Raw genomic sequence first — 15,272 nt, 5'->3', positions numbered from 1 at the left:
CTGTGTTTTGGCTTCCTGAGCAAGTACATGCTATTGCTCTAGAAAACCTTTTCCTCAGAAAATGTTTAACCTGCTGTCGAGACAAATGCCTCTGCCAGTTATAATCAAGCTGGTAAGTTACCATAGGTGACTTCCATTTTTACGGTGGAAAAACAAGCCCTTGAGCATATGGGGAAGAGCTGACCTGTGGTACAGAACTGTAGGTCCACTGAGTGCTTTCAGCTGTTCTTCAAAAGCAACTCCTGTAATAGGAAACTCCTAATCTTGCAGGACCTGTTTTTGCAAAACTGTGTATGAATCCATGAACTGGCGATTTTACAGGTTCAGTCAAATGGCAGGAGCTGCTACCATAAGAACTGGTTTGATCTCCAGCATGTCCACTCTAGCACATTTGTTGTGATCTGGTGTTGTCCAGAGTGTGGACATTGTTCCCATTCTTCCAACATAATGGTAGCATAGGTCAAGAAGGGCTCTGCTAAGCATTAATACTAAATCATGTCATCTTCTTTTGGCTCAGGTCGACAAGTGAGCAGCGAGTGCCAGGGTGAAATGTTGGATTACCGGCGCATGCTAATGGAAGACTTCTCGCTGAGCCCAGAAATAATCCTGAGCTGTCGAGGGGAGATCGAACACCACTGCTCAGGCCTGCATCGGAAAGGTCGCACCCTGCATTGCCTGATGAAAGTAGTACGGGGCGAAAAGGGAAACGTCGGCCTGAATTGTCAGCAGGCAGTAAGATACTTTTCTATCACTTTGCTTCTAGGTTGATCAGTTGGTAGAAGTGCTGGTTTGTCTGTTAACGTTTTGCCTTGCGATGGAGATTTGGCTGAAGGCAGTCTGGCTCTGCTGGGTACCAGTGAATGCTGGAGACAGTTGTGTAATTGTCATGGTATGAAGTGTAACTTGATATCTAGCAGCAATTTAGTAATGTTTTTTTTCCTCAAAAAATACATTTTGGATTGTTTTGCTCTGGATTTTGTACTGGATCTTCAGTAGTTCTTCTCCAGCAGCTCTCAAGTCATGGAATTCTCTCCTGGGTGCAAGATGTAGGGAAACTTGCTTTTTTATAAGTTCTAAAACATTCTCTCTCCTTCCCTTTTCCCCCTATGCCTGGTCCTTGGAAATGCACTACATCTTCTCAAAGCACTTTTCCACTCAGTTTTATTTTTGCAATTTCATTTGGCTTAAACAATGGAAATGGAACTTCAGGGACAGGTAGGTACAACATACTGCTGCACGTCATTGTAGTTGCAGCCACTGAAGGAAATGTCGTTCTCCAAAATACCATTTTAAAATGGGATAATTCTTTTGCCTTGCTTAAACTCCATTTTGGCCCAGATGCATCCTGTTTGTAGTCTCTTTAAAATTGAAAACAGTTATTTAATATTGGTTCAAACTTGTTAGTGTCTTTTAATGTGATATTACATTTTTGTACTTAATATCTGCTTTTGTAATGGCCCATGAGCCTGGAAAAGTGATATCAATGCCAAAAGTGGCTATTAATGCTGATGCAGGAATTTGAGGAGATGCATGCTCTTGAACTCCTGGAGTATATGGAACCACTGTATTCCATTTTCAGTGTAAATGTAGCTTAAAGCCTGACCCCAAAATGTTGCCAGTTTGTGTATGTTATCGAAGATCAGTATCTCTTAAATTTCTGTAAGGCATAGGATGCTTTTGTGATGAAGCTTATTTCTGCATAAATACCAGGTGTATCGGTGCAGCAGCTGTACAGTTTGAGTCATTTCTGCAGTGATCTGTAGTGCATGACTTATGCTTTGCAAGATTTATGTGAAAAACTGAATACTTGTTTCTGTTTAGATATGAAATTGAACTTGCTGCCTCAGAACTTGATTTTTTGCAAATTGTGGCAAGGTCAGTTCATCATGGGAATAACTTCCAGATCATGAAGGGCATGTTCAGAACAAGTCATAAGTCAGGGCAGGGGACCCCCAAAAGTGATACGAGATTTCAGACTTGTGGGGAAAAAGAATATCTGTAGAAATCTCTAGGGTTTTGTTTTGGTGTTTTGTTTTTTTTATTTTCTTAAGCTACTGCTTTAATTTTCTAGAGTAAGTTGATGCAACAGCAGGGCTTGTCCATTGACTCCCCTGCAAGTTGAATGACCTGTGTTTTGTTCTCTGTGAAAAAGACAGCAGGAGCAAATTAAGTGTTGATTTTATAAAATAGGATTAGTTTGTCCATATTTTTATGGGCAAGAGGAAATGGATGATTGCAAGAATGGGATAAATATTCCAATGCTCTGGGTTCCTGAGGACTGGCATGGTGCTATTATATAGCTGCCTATGAGTTCTGAAGTACTAAATCACTTATTGTTGATATTTTTATATGTCAATGGTAATGGTTGTCTCAGCTGTCAGTGGTTTTGTTCTGTTCTGATTTACTGTGTTAGAATGAGCTTCTTGCTTTTGCCTTCTATGGTAGGTAAATTATCTTTGTAAGGAAGAGAATATTGTCTGAAACCCTTCCACGTACTGTGTGGCTTGTGCAAGACACCCAAACTTGCCTGTCATATGAGATTGACCCATATGACAGGCTGTGAGGAAGGCAAGTTAGAGGCCCATCACTTCATAGTAGCTGGAGCTACTTAATTTCCTTTTGGGTTCCTAGAGAGCACCTTTGACACATGCTTCTGCTGCGTTTTGGGTTCCTAGAGAGCACCTTTGACAACATGCTTCTGCTGCATTTTGGGTTCCTAGAGAGCACCTTTGACACGTGCTTCTGCTGAGCCACTGATGCTTTTCTGAAGCTGATTTCTCAGCTGCTTCATTGCTTTGTGTCAGTACAGTTCAGTCTGTGACGTGTAGATGTCTTGGAAGTGCTGCTTTGGTAAATTCATTCGTGGGGGAAAGATTGATCTGTGTTGGGATTTCCAAAAACTGGTAAGCAGACTGCATCAAAGAGCATGGACTGTTTTGTTTTGGGGGTTTTTGTCTACAATGTAATGTCAGTGAGAACTCCTATCACATTGGAGGTACAAAGGCTCCTCGTCTGCAGATAGGATGGCTGCTTCAGCTATTTTGTTCTTGCTTGCTTCCTGGCTACTGCTTGGTCCACATGGCTTCAGCCCAAGTCCAGCTGGACCAAAGCTGACTGATGTTGGTCCTTGCTTTCTGCTGTTCTTGGGCATTTCTAATTTCAGAAACATGGTGCTGATGCTCTCAGATTGAACTTTGATGTGGCTGCTGTTATTGGAACTATTGGTCTGTGACATCTCTACCTCATCATCTGAGGAAACAGAAAAACAACATGGTTACTTTGGGGTTGTCCCAGCAGAGCTGGCTGCAGAGCTTTGCGCCCATCTCCAAATGTTGTCTTTTCTATGTGGAGTCAAAAATTCATTTCTCTGTGCTTTTAGTAGCATCAGTAGGTAATGCTAATACAGCACTTTGATTTCCTGGCTAGCTCAAAGCAGTAGGACTAGTCCTGAAATTCTTCAGATGTGCTTGCCTAGACAGTTTGCTTGGGGAAATTGGAATGGGAAGCATCTAATTTGGATCTGGTTTTACTTACTGTCCTGCCTGTCAAGATTTATTCTGATTCTGTTTGCCTTATGAAAGGAAGATGTTTGCCCATCTGCCAAAAACAACACCAAAAAATCCCTAAACAAAACATAGCCGAAGAACTTGCATGATTTTATTTTCCTGCAGGAGCTTCTGCTTTTACGATTTCCTGCATGAGGAACATGAGTGATTCTTTGTACTCAAAACTGTCAAATAAATGCTTTCTCAGACCCTGATTTCTTGATCTGAGGGGCTTCGTTTCTTGTGACACCTCAACCTGAATGATCTTCCATATGAGTCTGCACTTGCAATTAACCATGCTGTTGAGCCAGAGGCATGCCTAGACCCACATGTCTTAAGAGCTGTGTGGTTTTTTGTCTTGGTTTTGATCAATGAACTTGCTAAAATGCCCAGGTTTGTAAATGGTAGAGGAACGATGGCTTTCTGTGTAACATGAATTGTTCAGCCTAAGTTAAAAAAAAAAAACAACTCCTGGGTGTTTGGTCCGCCATATCTTTCCTAACTGTAGGTTCAAGTACCTTGCTCACTCCAGCATATCACAGGTATGCTCTAGCAATGTGCTCTCTTCAGGGCTGTTTGCACTTTGGCTTTGCTGTCTTGGAGATGCTCTGCAGAGCAAAGGATGGGGCTCCGATTATTTATACTATTGATGTACTTCTATAGGGGCATGCATTTTATTAAGAAAAAATCATTGTAAGCAGATGCTACTTCTGGAGCATGTCTTCCCATGTAAAACAAGCTCTTCTTTGCTTTGGGGAAGCATATACAGCTTGGATATGTTCTAGTCATTAAATAGTCTTCTGCAAATGTAATTGTTATGTTATTCTTCAAAGATGGAGATCCTGCATGTAGGGAGGGTGGGTCTGTGATGCTGTAGGTCACCAAACAGCAGGTGTATGTGTCCCTTAATTGTGAGCATCAGCCCATAAAAGGTCTACAGCTGTACTGGCAGTGTCTAGCACCTGTGGTGTTGCTTAGTGGAAGCAATATTTTATACTAGAGCTGCTGGCAAACTATTTTTCAAATATGTGGCTTTTATATTGCTCCGGTCTCGTCTTTATCTGTTCAGTCCCTTGAGCATGCAAAACTATAATCCTTGCTCAAAGGGCAGATATTTCTGCTTCTGACTTCTAATACAGCTAATAAATTGATAGTTAATTGTTAATTTAGCTCCACATCAAGGTGAAAGTTCAGAGGACTATAAGGTTTATGCAGCTGCTTTTCAGCTGCAAGGCTTTGTTGTGGGAGAAAACCTTCGCTTTTATCACTTTTTATGGTGCCAAATTATTCCCTTGCCCCTGCAGTCAGGGCAGCTGGCTCACTGCTGCATATCTTGCATGTGGTTGAAGATCAGGACTGGGAATCCTGCAGTAGTGCCCAAAACAGGGCAGAGAGACTAGGAGGTGATCTGGCGCTTCCCAGCTGTCATACCCAGGGCGCTTTGGCCTCTTCCACTTGATAACAACACAAATACCACTTAAACTGAGACCTGAAGAAGAATTTTGCTGGTATAATACTCTGGCCGGTTTATTTCATCTCTGTGTGTAAGAAAGTGTCAGGTTTGAGGTTTTATTCACCCATTTGTCCTTGAGGGAGTAATTCCAATAATCATACTTCGTCCTTCTTTTATACGTAAACATCTGACATGAAGCGAGCCCAGCACTTTGTTTAGAGTATTGCCCACCCATGCAGGCTGCGTGTGCATGCCAGGAGAACCACCATATTCTTCTCCGTCTTGCATTGACTCTTACCAAGTTTGTAAAGCATGTATCACTTCTCACTTCTCCCACTGGTTAAAGTGCAGCTCCCTGTTACGGACTGGATTCTGTATTAGCTTCTGTTTGACCACTGTCAGAGTTGTATAAATTATTATTATTAATGATAGTATTAGTAGTAGTAGCAGTAAGTGAAAATATCACAAGAACTTTTGAATCAACAGCTTGCTGCCTGCTAGGCAGCTTCCAAGCTGCCTGCATCCCTTAGAAGCTGAGGCTGGACCTAATTAACTTTGGCCAAGACCAAGTTGCAGGAAATCCTGTGTTCCTCCCAGGCAGTCTGTGGTCTGTCCATTTGATTACAAGCTTCCTATTACATAAATAGTACTAGCTTGTATTTTCTCCAGTTCTCTGATGCTTTTTTCTTCTCTGTATTTTGTGATGTTAGGGCTTTGCCCCTGAAAGTTTCCTGGATAGTGCTCAGGTGCAGGCTTTGAAAGATGGAGGATAAAATTGTAACTGTGCTTTTGATTTAGTTGGGCTGGGGGCGAGTAACAAAAATCATTGAGTAAGTGTTAGGATGTTAACAGCATAGACCATTTGATGTTGGTGTGCAGTTGCCTTCTAAGCAAGCTCTTTTTTTCTTTCTTTTTTCTTTTTCCCCCTCCAAATTTGTCAGCTAAAAATGTTTGCCTGTTGAATGATGACAGTTGCCCTATGTCAGTCTTTGGGAATTCACAGCTTGGTGGGAAATTAAGTGGGACCTGAGGATCCTGGGCTGAGTGATGTCCCAGAAAACTACCCTTCTCCTCAAAACTATAGATGAAGGGAGTTTGAGTAAATCTCAATCTCACTTACTGTGGCCCCACAGATGCCTCCCAAATTCATGTTCAGATATCATGGGCTGTGTGAAGGAGACCTGTCTGGATCTGATTTTGAAGCTCAGTGCTGTGGATGTTAAATTATGTTTCCTTATTAATAAAGACAGTTATTTTTCTGAAGCTTTAATCAGAATAACTGTTTGACAAGAAGAAAGGACTTGATGAAACTGTTCATACTGTATTTACCTATGACAGTTGAAAGTATTTACAAGTCACAAAAGGAGTGCAGGGATATCACACCTTCCAGTTTGCACACCTGTTTTCTAAATCTTTGGAAAGTTTTTGGTTTCATCTTTCACTTATACCATGGCTTCTCTTAAGTACATAAAAACTGATGCCCTGCTTTTGTTATAGATGTGTGATATAATAATATATATATTTTCATAATAATAATAAAATTTTATCTTTTTATATATTAAAAATTGTTTAATATAGACCAAATTGTGGTTACCCTGGCTTCCAAAAGCTTGCGCATGCATACATGAGTAAATGATATATCATGGGCCAGCAGAACGGGACATTTTATCCTGTATTTCTGTGAAACCTTTGTGTCCTCTCCAGGCAATTAAAAAAAAACATTTTTAAGCTTTGTTTGTAGTTAGGCAACTGGTCTTTAAACATTGGTTTGGGTTTCAATTTAGAACAATAGATAGTCTTCATGGAAGTGAGACAGAATTGCATGTTTGTGTCATCAGCTTTATTGGATGAGTATGGATCGAAAATACAATATTCAAATTTTACCAGTCCCATTTTGTAAATTGGTATATAAGTGGTCCAGGTATACAGTTGACCTTCAGTGTGTGACCAGTCTCATCCAGTGTTCCTGGGCTGCTTCATAAAGATAATTAGGGTCCAGCAGCACTGGACTCCCATGTGTGGTAATTGAGATGGCAGCACAAGCATTTGAAATAAGCAAGCATAGAGCAGAGGTCATACCTGGTAGTGTTGTTATCGGTGTATAATTGCCACAGTTGTAAGTGCTCTTGTTTTGATAATAATTTGTTTTCCTATCCACAATTTCTTTATTCCAGCTTCAAACACTGATTCAAGAAACTGACCCTGGTGCAGATTACCGCATTGACCGAGCATTGAATGAGGCCTGTGAATCAGTGATACAGACTGCCTGCAAGCACATACGGTCTGGAGACCCAATGTAGGTGGCTCTCGGGTACATCTCATTTTTGTTTCTGCTGGGCATCCTTGAAGGTTGTGTTGCTGACCAGTATAAATACTAAAACCTGTCCAGAATCCATGGACTTCTCCAACCCTGTACGAATTGCTAGTTTGGTGTAAACCAAGCTCCGTCTTCATTCTTGCCACATAAGCAGGCTAATATTTTTGCAACAGGACTGTTTTAGCACTGGTGAAGGACATAGCAATCTCAGGCGCTTAGGTTAAATTTGTAACAATTGTTGTGCTAATTTCTCTTACTGCGTAAGTCTAGGAATATCACAAAGAAAAGTAACAAGCCTTGAAAGACCAGTTAAGCAAACCCATACTGCAGAGACAAATGTCTCCTTTATCTTCAGGTCTGATATATATTGTTTCCTGAGAAAAATTATATTTAAAATATTCCTTATGATTTTGTCATGTATCAGACTTGCTGAGATAACTAAAACAATGGAATTTAAGAGGGTACAGATGCGTTATACAGTTGTTTTCAATGTAACCTTTTTGAAGGAAGAGAAAGATCTTCACTGTGTTTGAATGTCTTACCAGTCTTTCCAATGAACCATAGATTTGGCAACACCAACTGTTGCAAGGGAAGCTCAGCATGATTATAATAGTCTGTTGCCTAACTTTTTTCTTCTGTTTGCAGGATTCTATCTTGCCTGATGGAACACTTGTATACTGAGAAGATGGTAGAGGACTGTGAGCATAGACTCCTGGAGCTCCAGTATTTTATCTCTCGTGACTGGAAGTGAGTGCTGTAAAACAAAATTTATCTTCACTTGATGCTTGTATTTAGTGTTTGTATGCGTTAGCAGTTCCTTCTAAGACAGTATAGCATACTTATGTTCAAAAGAGGACTTTTAAGCATGCCAGGTCTGTAGGGCATTAATACCTGTCTAGAACAGTGGAAGCAAAAGCTGCTTAGAAAAAGTAAGTGTGGTACCCACTTAAGTCAGCTACTCACTTAGAAATGATGCAACCCTAAAAAGTGTCTCAAGTCTGAGTTCTGAAATTCAATGCATCTTTAATTAAAAGAAGTCTCTCTGGCCATACTGAAGTTGACGATCACTTTCTGTGCAGGTGGCAGCTAGTTTTATCTGCTCGTGAGTGCTGCAATATGGGAGTTGAAGAAAACTAAGCTACTAAGTATAACAAAGAGCCACTGTGTGAGAGGCTCCCTGCTTCCATTTCTGCCTTTTCAAATACTCTAGGTGTGATTACAGCCTGTAGAACAGATGTAATTCCCTTTGGAGCATTGCTTTTCCAACTTTCTCATCCAAAGATGGCAGTGCTTTGTTTTAAATGTATACAGAGCCCCTTGTGTCTGTGTGGGTTAAGATGAGGAGAGTATAAATTTGATGATGACCAGTGAGGAAAGAATAAGTGTTTGGCTTTTCTGAGGAAGAAGACGTGAGAGGTGAAGGAAGTAGAGTACATCAAATGGGATTACTGCAAGAAATAGAATAATTGTTTTTGGTGACCACAAGTAGTGTAAGTCAAGAAGTCATGGGCTTCAATTACTGCAAAGGGTATTCAAATCAAACGTTAAGAAAATCTGACTCATAGCTGTATCTATGGGCAGCATCGACAGTAGTTAAGAGCTGACATGCTCTCTGAACTTTCTGCTTTTAAAATACATGGGGCTTCATGGACCAGAGAGTTTAGGGCTTTGTGGCTATTTATTTAGTCATCTTGATAACTGTCTCTGTAGGTAGACAAGAATACTTAATTTTTTTCCCCTCCTCTTCCTGTTTCTCTTAATTGCTGGTCCTCCTACCTGTACCATGTTTCCAGCAGGTAATTAATTGCTTGAGCTAAACTTAAGTGATTGGAAGAAGGAAGACTGAGTATTTGCATTTTGCTGGGAGTAAAGATAATTCTAATTCCTATTACAGGCAGGGCAGCATTAGCTCATCTTGTTTAACCAATGTTCCCTAGAACTGGCTTATAAAGTATGAACTGCGCGCCTAGTGCAGATGCATGGATTGGAACTGGTTTTCTTACTATTTTTATCATTATCTATATAACTGTGTCCACTGATATCACTTGATGTTTGCCTTCTAAGTTTTGTAGAAATCTGAAGTTTCCATTTTGGAAAGTTGGCAATATCTCTCTTAGCTTTAATGTAATTAGACATCATCTTAAGAGACCTGCACTTGCAGTTTTCTTGTAGGTAAAAGCAAGGGATGCTGAGTCTTCAGTTAGCTCAAATCCAGAGCAGACAATAATTAATCTAACTCAGATTTTTATGAAACTAGCATTTCAAAATGGCAGCAGTACAAAGTACAAGAAAGATACTATGCAAGCAAAAGATGGTATGTTCCTGCCTTTCTGCTGCTGTAGGACATCAAGGAGATGATTTCTTTTCTCATGGCAGCATTTGGCTGGCATGCTGCAGAAGATAATGGGAGGCACTTCAAGAAGTGTTGCAGATTTAATCTGTAATTAAAGGTCTTGGTGTATTTTTGCAAGATTAGGGAGTTGACTACAAATTGAGTGACGGGCATCTTGCCACCTGTTGGTTCAGTTGGGTAGACACTGCTGCGGAATGATGTGATGGTGTATGAAACTTGAAGTGGATTTTTCTGCCTCAAAAGCATCTCAGAATATGAAAAAAATGTTAAGAGTTTGTATAAAGCGCTAGTGCTAACTTCTTTGTTTGCAGATTGGATACAGTCCTTTACCGCAAGTGTCAGGGAGATGCCTCCCGTCTCTGCCATACCCATGGCTGGAATGAGACTAGTGAGCTGATGCCTCCAGGGGCTGTTTTCTCCTGCTTGTACAGGCATGCGTACCGCACGGAGGAGCAAGGAAGGAGGGTAAGTGCTGGAGTGCAACTTGATGCTCTTATATGTGTGATAGAATGGTTGCATGTACATTTGGAAGTTGGACGCCCTGTGCTAAAACTGCAAGAACTTGCAAAAGTTACTTGAAAGCATTCACTGTAAGTGGTAGTTGCACTGTTTCAGATGCCCAACTCCTCCTCAAGTGTGCCTTGAAGGTCTGTGGTGGTGTTCTGGTAAGGCAAAATAGCCCCATCAAGATGTGACAATTGCCTATGGGGGAACTGTATGCTGACAACAACTTACGTATATTTGTTCAGACACAGTTCAAGTTCTCCCCCTTGTCTTTCCAAAGAGGAATGTGATTCCTTGTAGATAGCTAGCATAGCTGCAAAATTGGTTTTACACAAAAAGGAGTTCTGAACCCAGCTTTCCTAGGCTGTTTCTAATTAAGTTTTTATTTGAGTACAACTTCAGATTGTGCTCCACTAAATTCTTCCTATTGATATAAAATATCCTTTCAGTTCTTTGGAGCATACTGTACTGGTAAATGTGCTTATGCTGTCTTTAAAGAAGATAGTAGGGATCTGACTTGCGGCTCTGCAGTCTGGAGATACAGTATCATCACATTTGTTTTGTTCACATCTACTCTTTCCAAGTTTGCTGCCCTCTTGTGCCTTTATCAAGGCACTCCCTTGAAAGCAGCTGGGTACTTGGTCCCATTTGTTTTGGCACTGTAGTGTACACAGCCCCTAGGAGTTAGTGGGTTTACACAATGGCCTGGCTTAAAAATTAATTTCTACAGCTTGATTTAAAAGGTCTTTTGTGGCAGAGGTCAAGTATTGATTGAAAGCACCTGTCTTTTAGGAATAATTTTTTTAATGCAGTTTGTTAATCTGCTGAGTTGAGACTTTTTAATTCCATTTTAAATTAGTGCTGACCAAAGAAATCAATAGTCTACCCTGCAAATAATCTATCAGAGAGAGAGAGAAGGCTTTAAAATGTATTTTTCTTGTGGAAAGTAGGCTAAGGGAACAGCTGTCATTTTGAAATTTAGTGTTTGAAAGCAAACTGGTCAGAGGTTAGATCTGTACTTTTTTTCCAGTGCTGCCCACAAAATGCTAGGTAACTTTTAGTGGTTTGGATTTTTAAATGTATGAAGTTTTAAGATTCAACTGGTGCATTTTAGGTCTGACAAGCACCATACCAGTATCCCTTGATTTTCTGCAATTTGTTTCTTCCTCAGTCTTGGTAAATGCTGGCTCCGATGTGCTGCAGTGGGGATTGCTGGGAAGAAATTACAGATGGACTATATTGCCTCATTCTGGGCTTCCCTTTTGGTATTGAGGGCATGAGCTGTTTTGACTTTCTTCTCCAGAAGCAGTCTGTAGCTTTGTATGAAAGGGGCAGTGCAGCAGATAATTTAGGGACCTGCTTTGACATCTCATTTCAAAAGCAAAGTGAAGGTTTAAGAATACAAAATTTATTGTAGTGGAATGAAAGGAGCCTTCATCCAAACTAAATGACAGAGCTCTGAACTCTTTTGGAACTCAGATCGCTTGTGGGGGCCCCAGCAGGCTCGTGCTGAGCAGTACAGGACACCTTGTGTGCTTTCTGGGATTGCTGATGGCATTTGTGGTCGCTCTCAGTACCTTACTTGACAGCATCTTGTTTGCATTGTGTGGATTTAGAGACCCCATACACTAAATGCTCTTTGCCCTCTTTACAGCTATCACGAGAGTGCAGAGCAGAGGTCCAGAGAATTCTGCATCAGCGTGCCATGGATGTGAAGCTGGACCCAGCCCTTCAGGACAAGTGCATGATTGACTTAGGGAAGTGGTGCAGTGAAAAAACAGAGACAGGGCAGGTACTGTACACAGTAACACTGGTAATTCAGTTGCAAAGCTGGAGGGGTAGGAAGGGCAAAAAAGGGAAAGAAGGGACATCTTGCTGTTAGCTCTCTTTTTATAGCTGAGAGTATATTAAAAATGTGTGCGGTTTGAAACATAACCTACACTAGACAGAGAGGTGGAGGTGATACGAAGAATCTTTGTGCCTACTGCGTGGCTTCAGTAGGCTCATATGTGTAGTGGAATGAGAAGGGGGAAGGGCTTACTTAACAAGAAGGACTTGAATGAAGCAACCCCACCCCACCCTGATTCTTATTTGTAATATTCTATTACAAGCTTGACATTTCCCATATAAACTTTATGCTGTTTTCATTTGGCAAATACTGACATGCTTCCTGTGTTTATACAGAACTGAACTAACATCTGCTACTACTTAACAAAGTTTCAACAAATACTTTCATGTTAAATTGCTGTGCCCTAGCATAGCTGTAGGGGAGGAGCCATTCAACAGCAGTTGCAGTAGAGCATACACCATTGTCTTTGAAGTGCCCGTCATAGGTTGTAGTTTGGGTAATTAACCTCTCATTAAGGTTATGTGAAGGGCAAATTAAATGTGATATTCCAGAAGTGAAAGCACATCATGCAGCTTTTGAGAACAAGTGGTAATATCCTAGATGAACATTCTCAATCACTACGATGTATATGTGTTCTGGGAGTGCCAGTAGAAGAGTGGGATTAAATGAGATTTAGGACTTTGAGGAGCAGGGCAGTTCCACGTGTGTTACAACATTTCAAATTGGGTTCTTGGATCACACACTAAAGAATCTGTTTTTGTAGGAGCTGGAATGCCTTCAGGACCATCTTGATGACTTGGTGTCTGAGTGCAGAGACATAGTGGGAAACCTCACTGAGTTGGAGTCTGAGGTGAGCAGTTTTCAGCCTGGGATAAAGGGAATAGTTGAGCATGTCAAGTTAAGCCTGTCATTTTGATAGTGATGAAAAAAAGTGAAGTTAGAGTAGCTGCAGAAATGCAGCTTTTTGGGATCAAGCAGAGACCATCCATTCTACCCTGTACAATGTAAGTTTTCATGTGGGGTTCTTGAGGAAGAGAACTGAACAACAGTTCAGGATTTTAGGCTGGCGATGACATTTTTCCTGCTTAAAATTGGTCATGGTACTGAAGCTAAGATTTCTTGCACTGGTAACCCAGTTACCTTTAGCACAAGTCAAGATATGTCATGGGACTTCATTTTTTTTGGTCTTGCTTACGGGTAGTTTTGAGTACCATATTGCAACTTTCCTCCCCTGTCCCAAAAGTTTTGCAAGAAGTAACTGCTAGGTGCATCTTTAGAGGTTTTCAGTGAGGTCAGCAGCTTTACTTATTTTATGAAGCTGCATGTTTGATTATCTTGCCCCAGACTGTTCCATGTATCTCTTAAAACTTGCATTGTGCCTTAGAGAAAGCTTCCTTCCCGGTGATTACAAAATGACTTGCTCAGAACTGTTATTAATCTTTAACTCCTGCCTAAGTGTAAGGTGATTTCTAGTGCTGTAGCATTCAGTTTGGAGAAGGTTTGCTGAAATATCCCAGCAATGAGTTTCTGTGGAGACCAGGCTCCTCCCTTAAGCTGGAAGGTTTGTCTTGCATTCACCACGTTGTTGGCAAGAGTGAACCCTAGGATTTCCAGAATTCAAGGGCAAAGCTGTCTGGATTTCAAAACCCTTTAAACTGGGTTGTGTTTAACTAGTTATCACAGGTTTTTTCAGAGCCTTTTTTCTTGTCTGTTCACTGTGAAAATAAAATATTGCATGTTTTCTGCAGGACATTCAAATTGAAGCCTTGCTGATGAGAGCGTGTGAGCCCATTATCCAGACATTCTGTCATGTGAGTACTCCATAATAGTGTTAATATCTTTTTTGGGGAAAAAGCACTGTGTGGGAAAGGTTAGAGATTTTTAATATTAGTTCTTGGTGTACTTGTTACAGTCCAAAAATAAAATCAGAGGTAAGAAGTTACAACGGTCTTTTTAATTAAAAAAAACATCCTAACCCAAAAATTCTTGGTTCTATCTAGTACTTCTGCTGTTGTCAGAGTCCTGCCGCAAAAGCTAGAGGTTTAAAGGTGAAAACTGCCCTGTAATTGGAAAAATCACTCCTTACAGTGGGTTAAAAACTAAACTTTTTTTCCTTCCCCCTTGGCTGCAGGCAGCACATCTAGCCACTCCACTCTGTGTGGCTGCTCAGCATTGCTGAAATAACTTCTTAAATTGTTCTAGGATTGAGTAGTTAAATAGCAATGAAGGCACCTAACTAATACTTCATATAAGCATTGAGTCTCTGCAGTATGTTCTCCTGAGTCGGAAGTGTGTATGTGCCTGAGATGATTCTTTTCTGAACTGTATCTATAAATGTAGTTGAGTGGTAGAATTGTGTGGTACAGCTCTAGGGTGGTCAGTTAATGGTGAGCGTAAGCTTACAATAGAGTGTGGGACTGTAAGTTCCATTATGTCTTGGTCACAGTGGGCCAAAGGAGTGTAAAAATCATGACTTGTAAGAGTAGCTTATTTTTAAGCCGTTCATCTCTTCTTCAGGAGGTTGCAGATAACCAGATAGATTCTGGGGACCTGATGGAGTGTCTAATACAGAACAAACACCAGAAGGAAATGAATGAAAAATGTGCAATTGGAGTTACTCATTTCCAGCTGGTAAGCAGCGCTTTGCTCCGCTATCAATGGAAGCCTGTTCTGTTCCTTGAGGGTGTTGACAGAAATTAGCTAATTATGAAACCCCTCCTTCTTTGAGAATGATTTCCCACTGTATTTAAAGTGCTCTTGTGAATTCAGACAGTTGTGCTTGCATGCCTGGTCATAAATGGTCGCTTGTGGAGATGATTTATTTTCAGGGTCACCTTCCTTCCAGTATGGTGGATAGGGTGCCAGCTTCTTCAGCAGTGCAGCATCCCTCTTATTTCCCCATTAATAAGTTATGGACAGAAGCATTTGCTGATTTTATGATTCAACAAGTGTTCTTTCAGGTAGCACTTTTCATTTTTTTCCTCATTTCTCTCTTGCAGGTTCAAATGAAAGATTTTAGGTTCTCATACAAATTTAAAATGGCTTGCAAGGAGGATGTGCTGAAACTTTGCCCCAACATCAAAAAAAAGTATGTAGCGCCTGACCAAACAGCAATGTCATTGTACAAATATGTAATAAAGTTACAGGATATTTCACGATAGGACAGAAAGTGCAGGACTTCCTTTAAAGGCTGATTGTTTTGTGTGTTTACCCTTAGTGACTGCATTCTGCAGATGCTTAAGGTAGAGGCA

General features: G+C 40.7%; 1 protein-coding gene across 1 annotated transcript in view; it reads left to right on the top strand.

Annotated features, from left to right (window-relative positions):
* The window catches only part of GLG1 (golgi glycoprotein 1), an 88,463-nt gene that overhangs the window by 58,410 nt on the left and 14,781 nt on the right, over window positions 1-15,272 (top strand). Inside the window, exons 8-16 of the mRNA XM_049805028.1 lie at window positions 518-732; window positions 7,173-7,294; window positions 7,961-8,062; window positions 9,980-10,133; window positions 11,827-11,964; window positions 12,785-12,871; window positions 13,770-13,832; window positions 14,539-14,652; window positions 15,021-15,109. Of these exons, the coding sequence (XP_049660985.1) occupies window positions 518-732; window positions 7,173-7,294; window positions 7,961-8,062; window positions 9,980-10,133; window positions 11,827-11,964; window positions 12,785-12,871; window positions 13,770-13,832; window positions 14,539-14,652; window positions 15,021-15,109 (1,084 nt within the window). The remainder of the gene's footprint in view (window positions 1-517; window positions 733-7,172; window positions 7,295-7,960; window positions 8,063-9,979; window positions 10,134-11,826; window positions 11,965-12,784; window positions 12,872-13,769; window positions 13,833-14,538; window positions 14,653-15,020; window positions 15,110-15,272) is intronic.

Source organism: Accipiter gentilis, chromosome 7 (genome assembly GCF_929443795.1).
Source record: "Accipiter gentilis chromosome 7, bAccGen1.1, whole genome shotgun sequence".
Lineage (NCBI taxonomy): Eukaryota > Metazoa > Chordata > Aves > Accipitriformes > Accipitridae > Astur > Astur gentilis.
The sequence above is the reverse complement of the archived record's forward strand: the minus strand, read 5'-3'. Positions and strand labels throughout refer to the sequence as shown.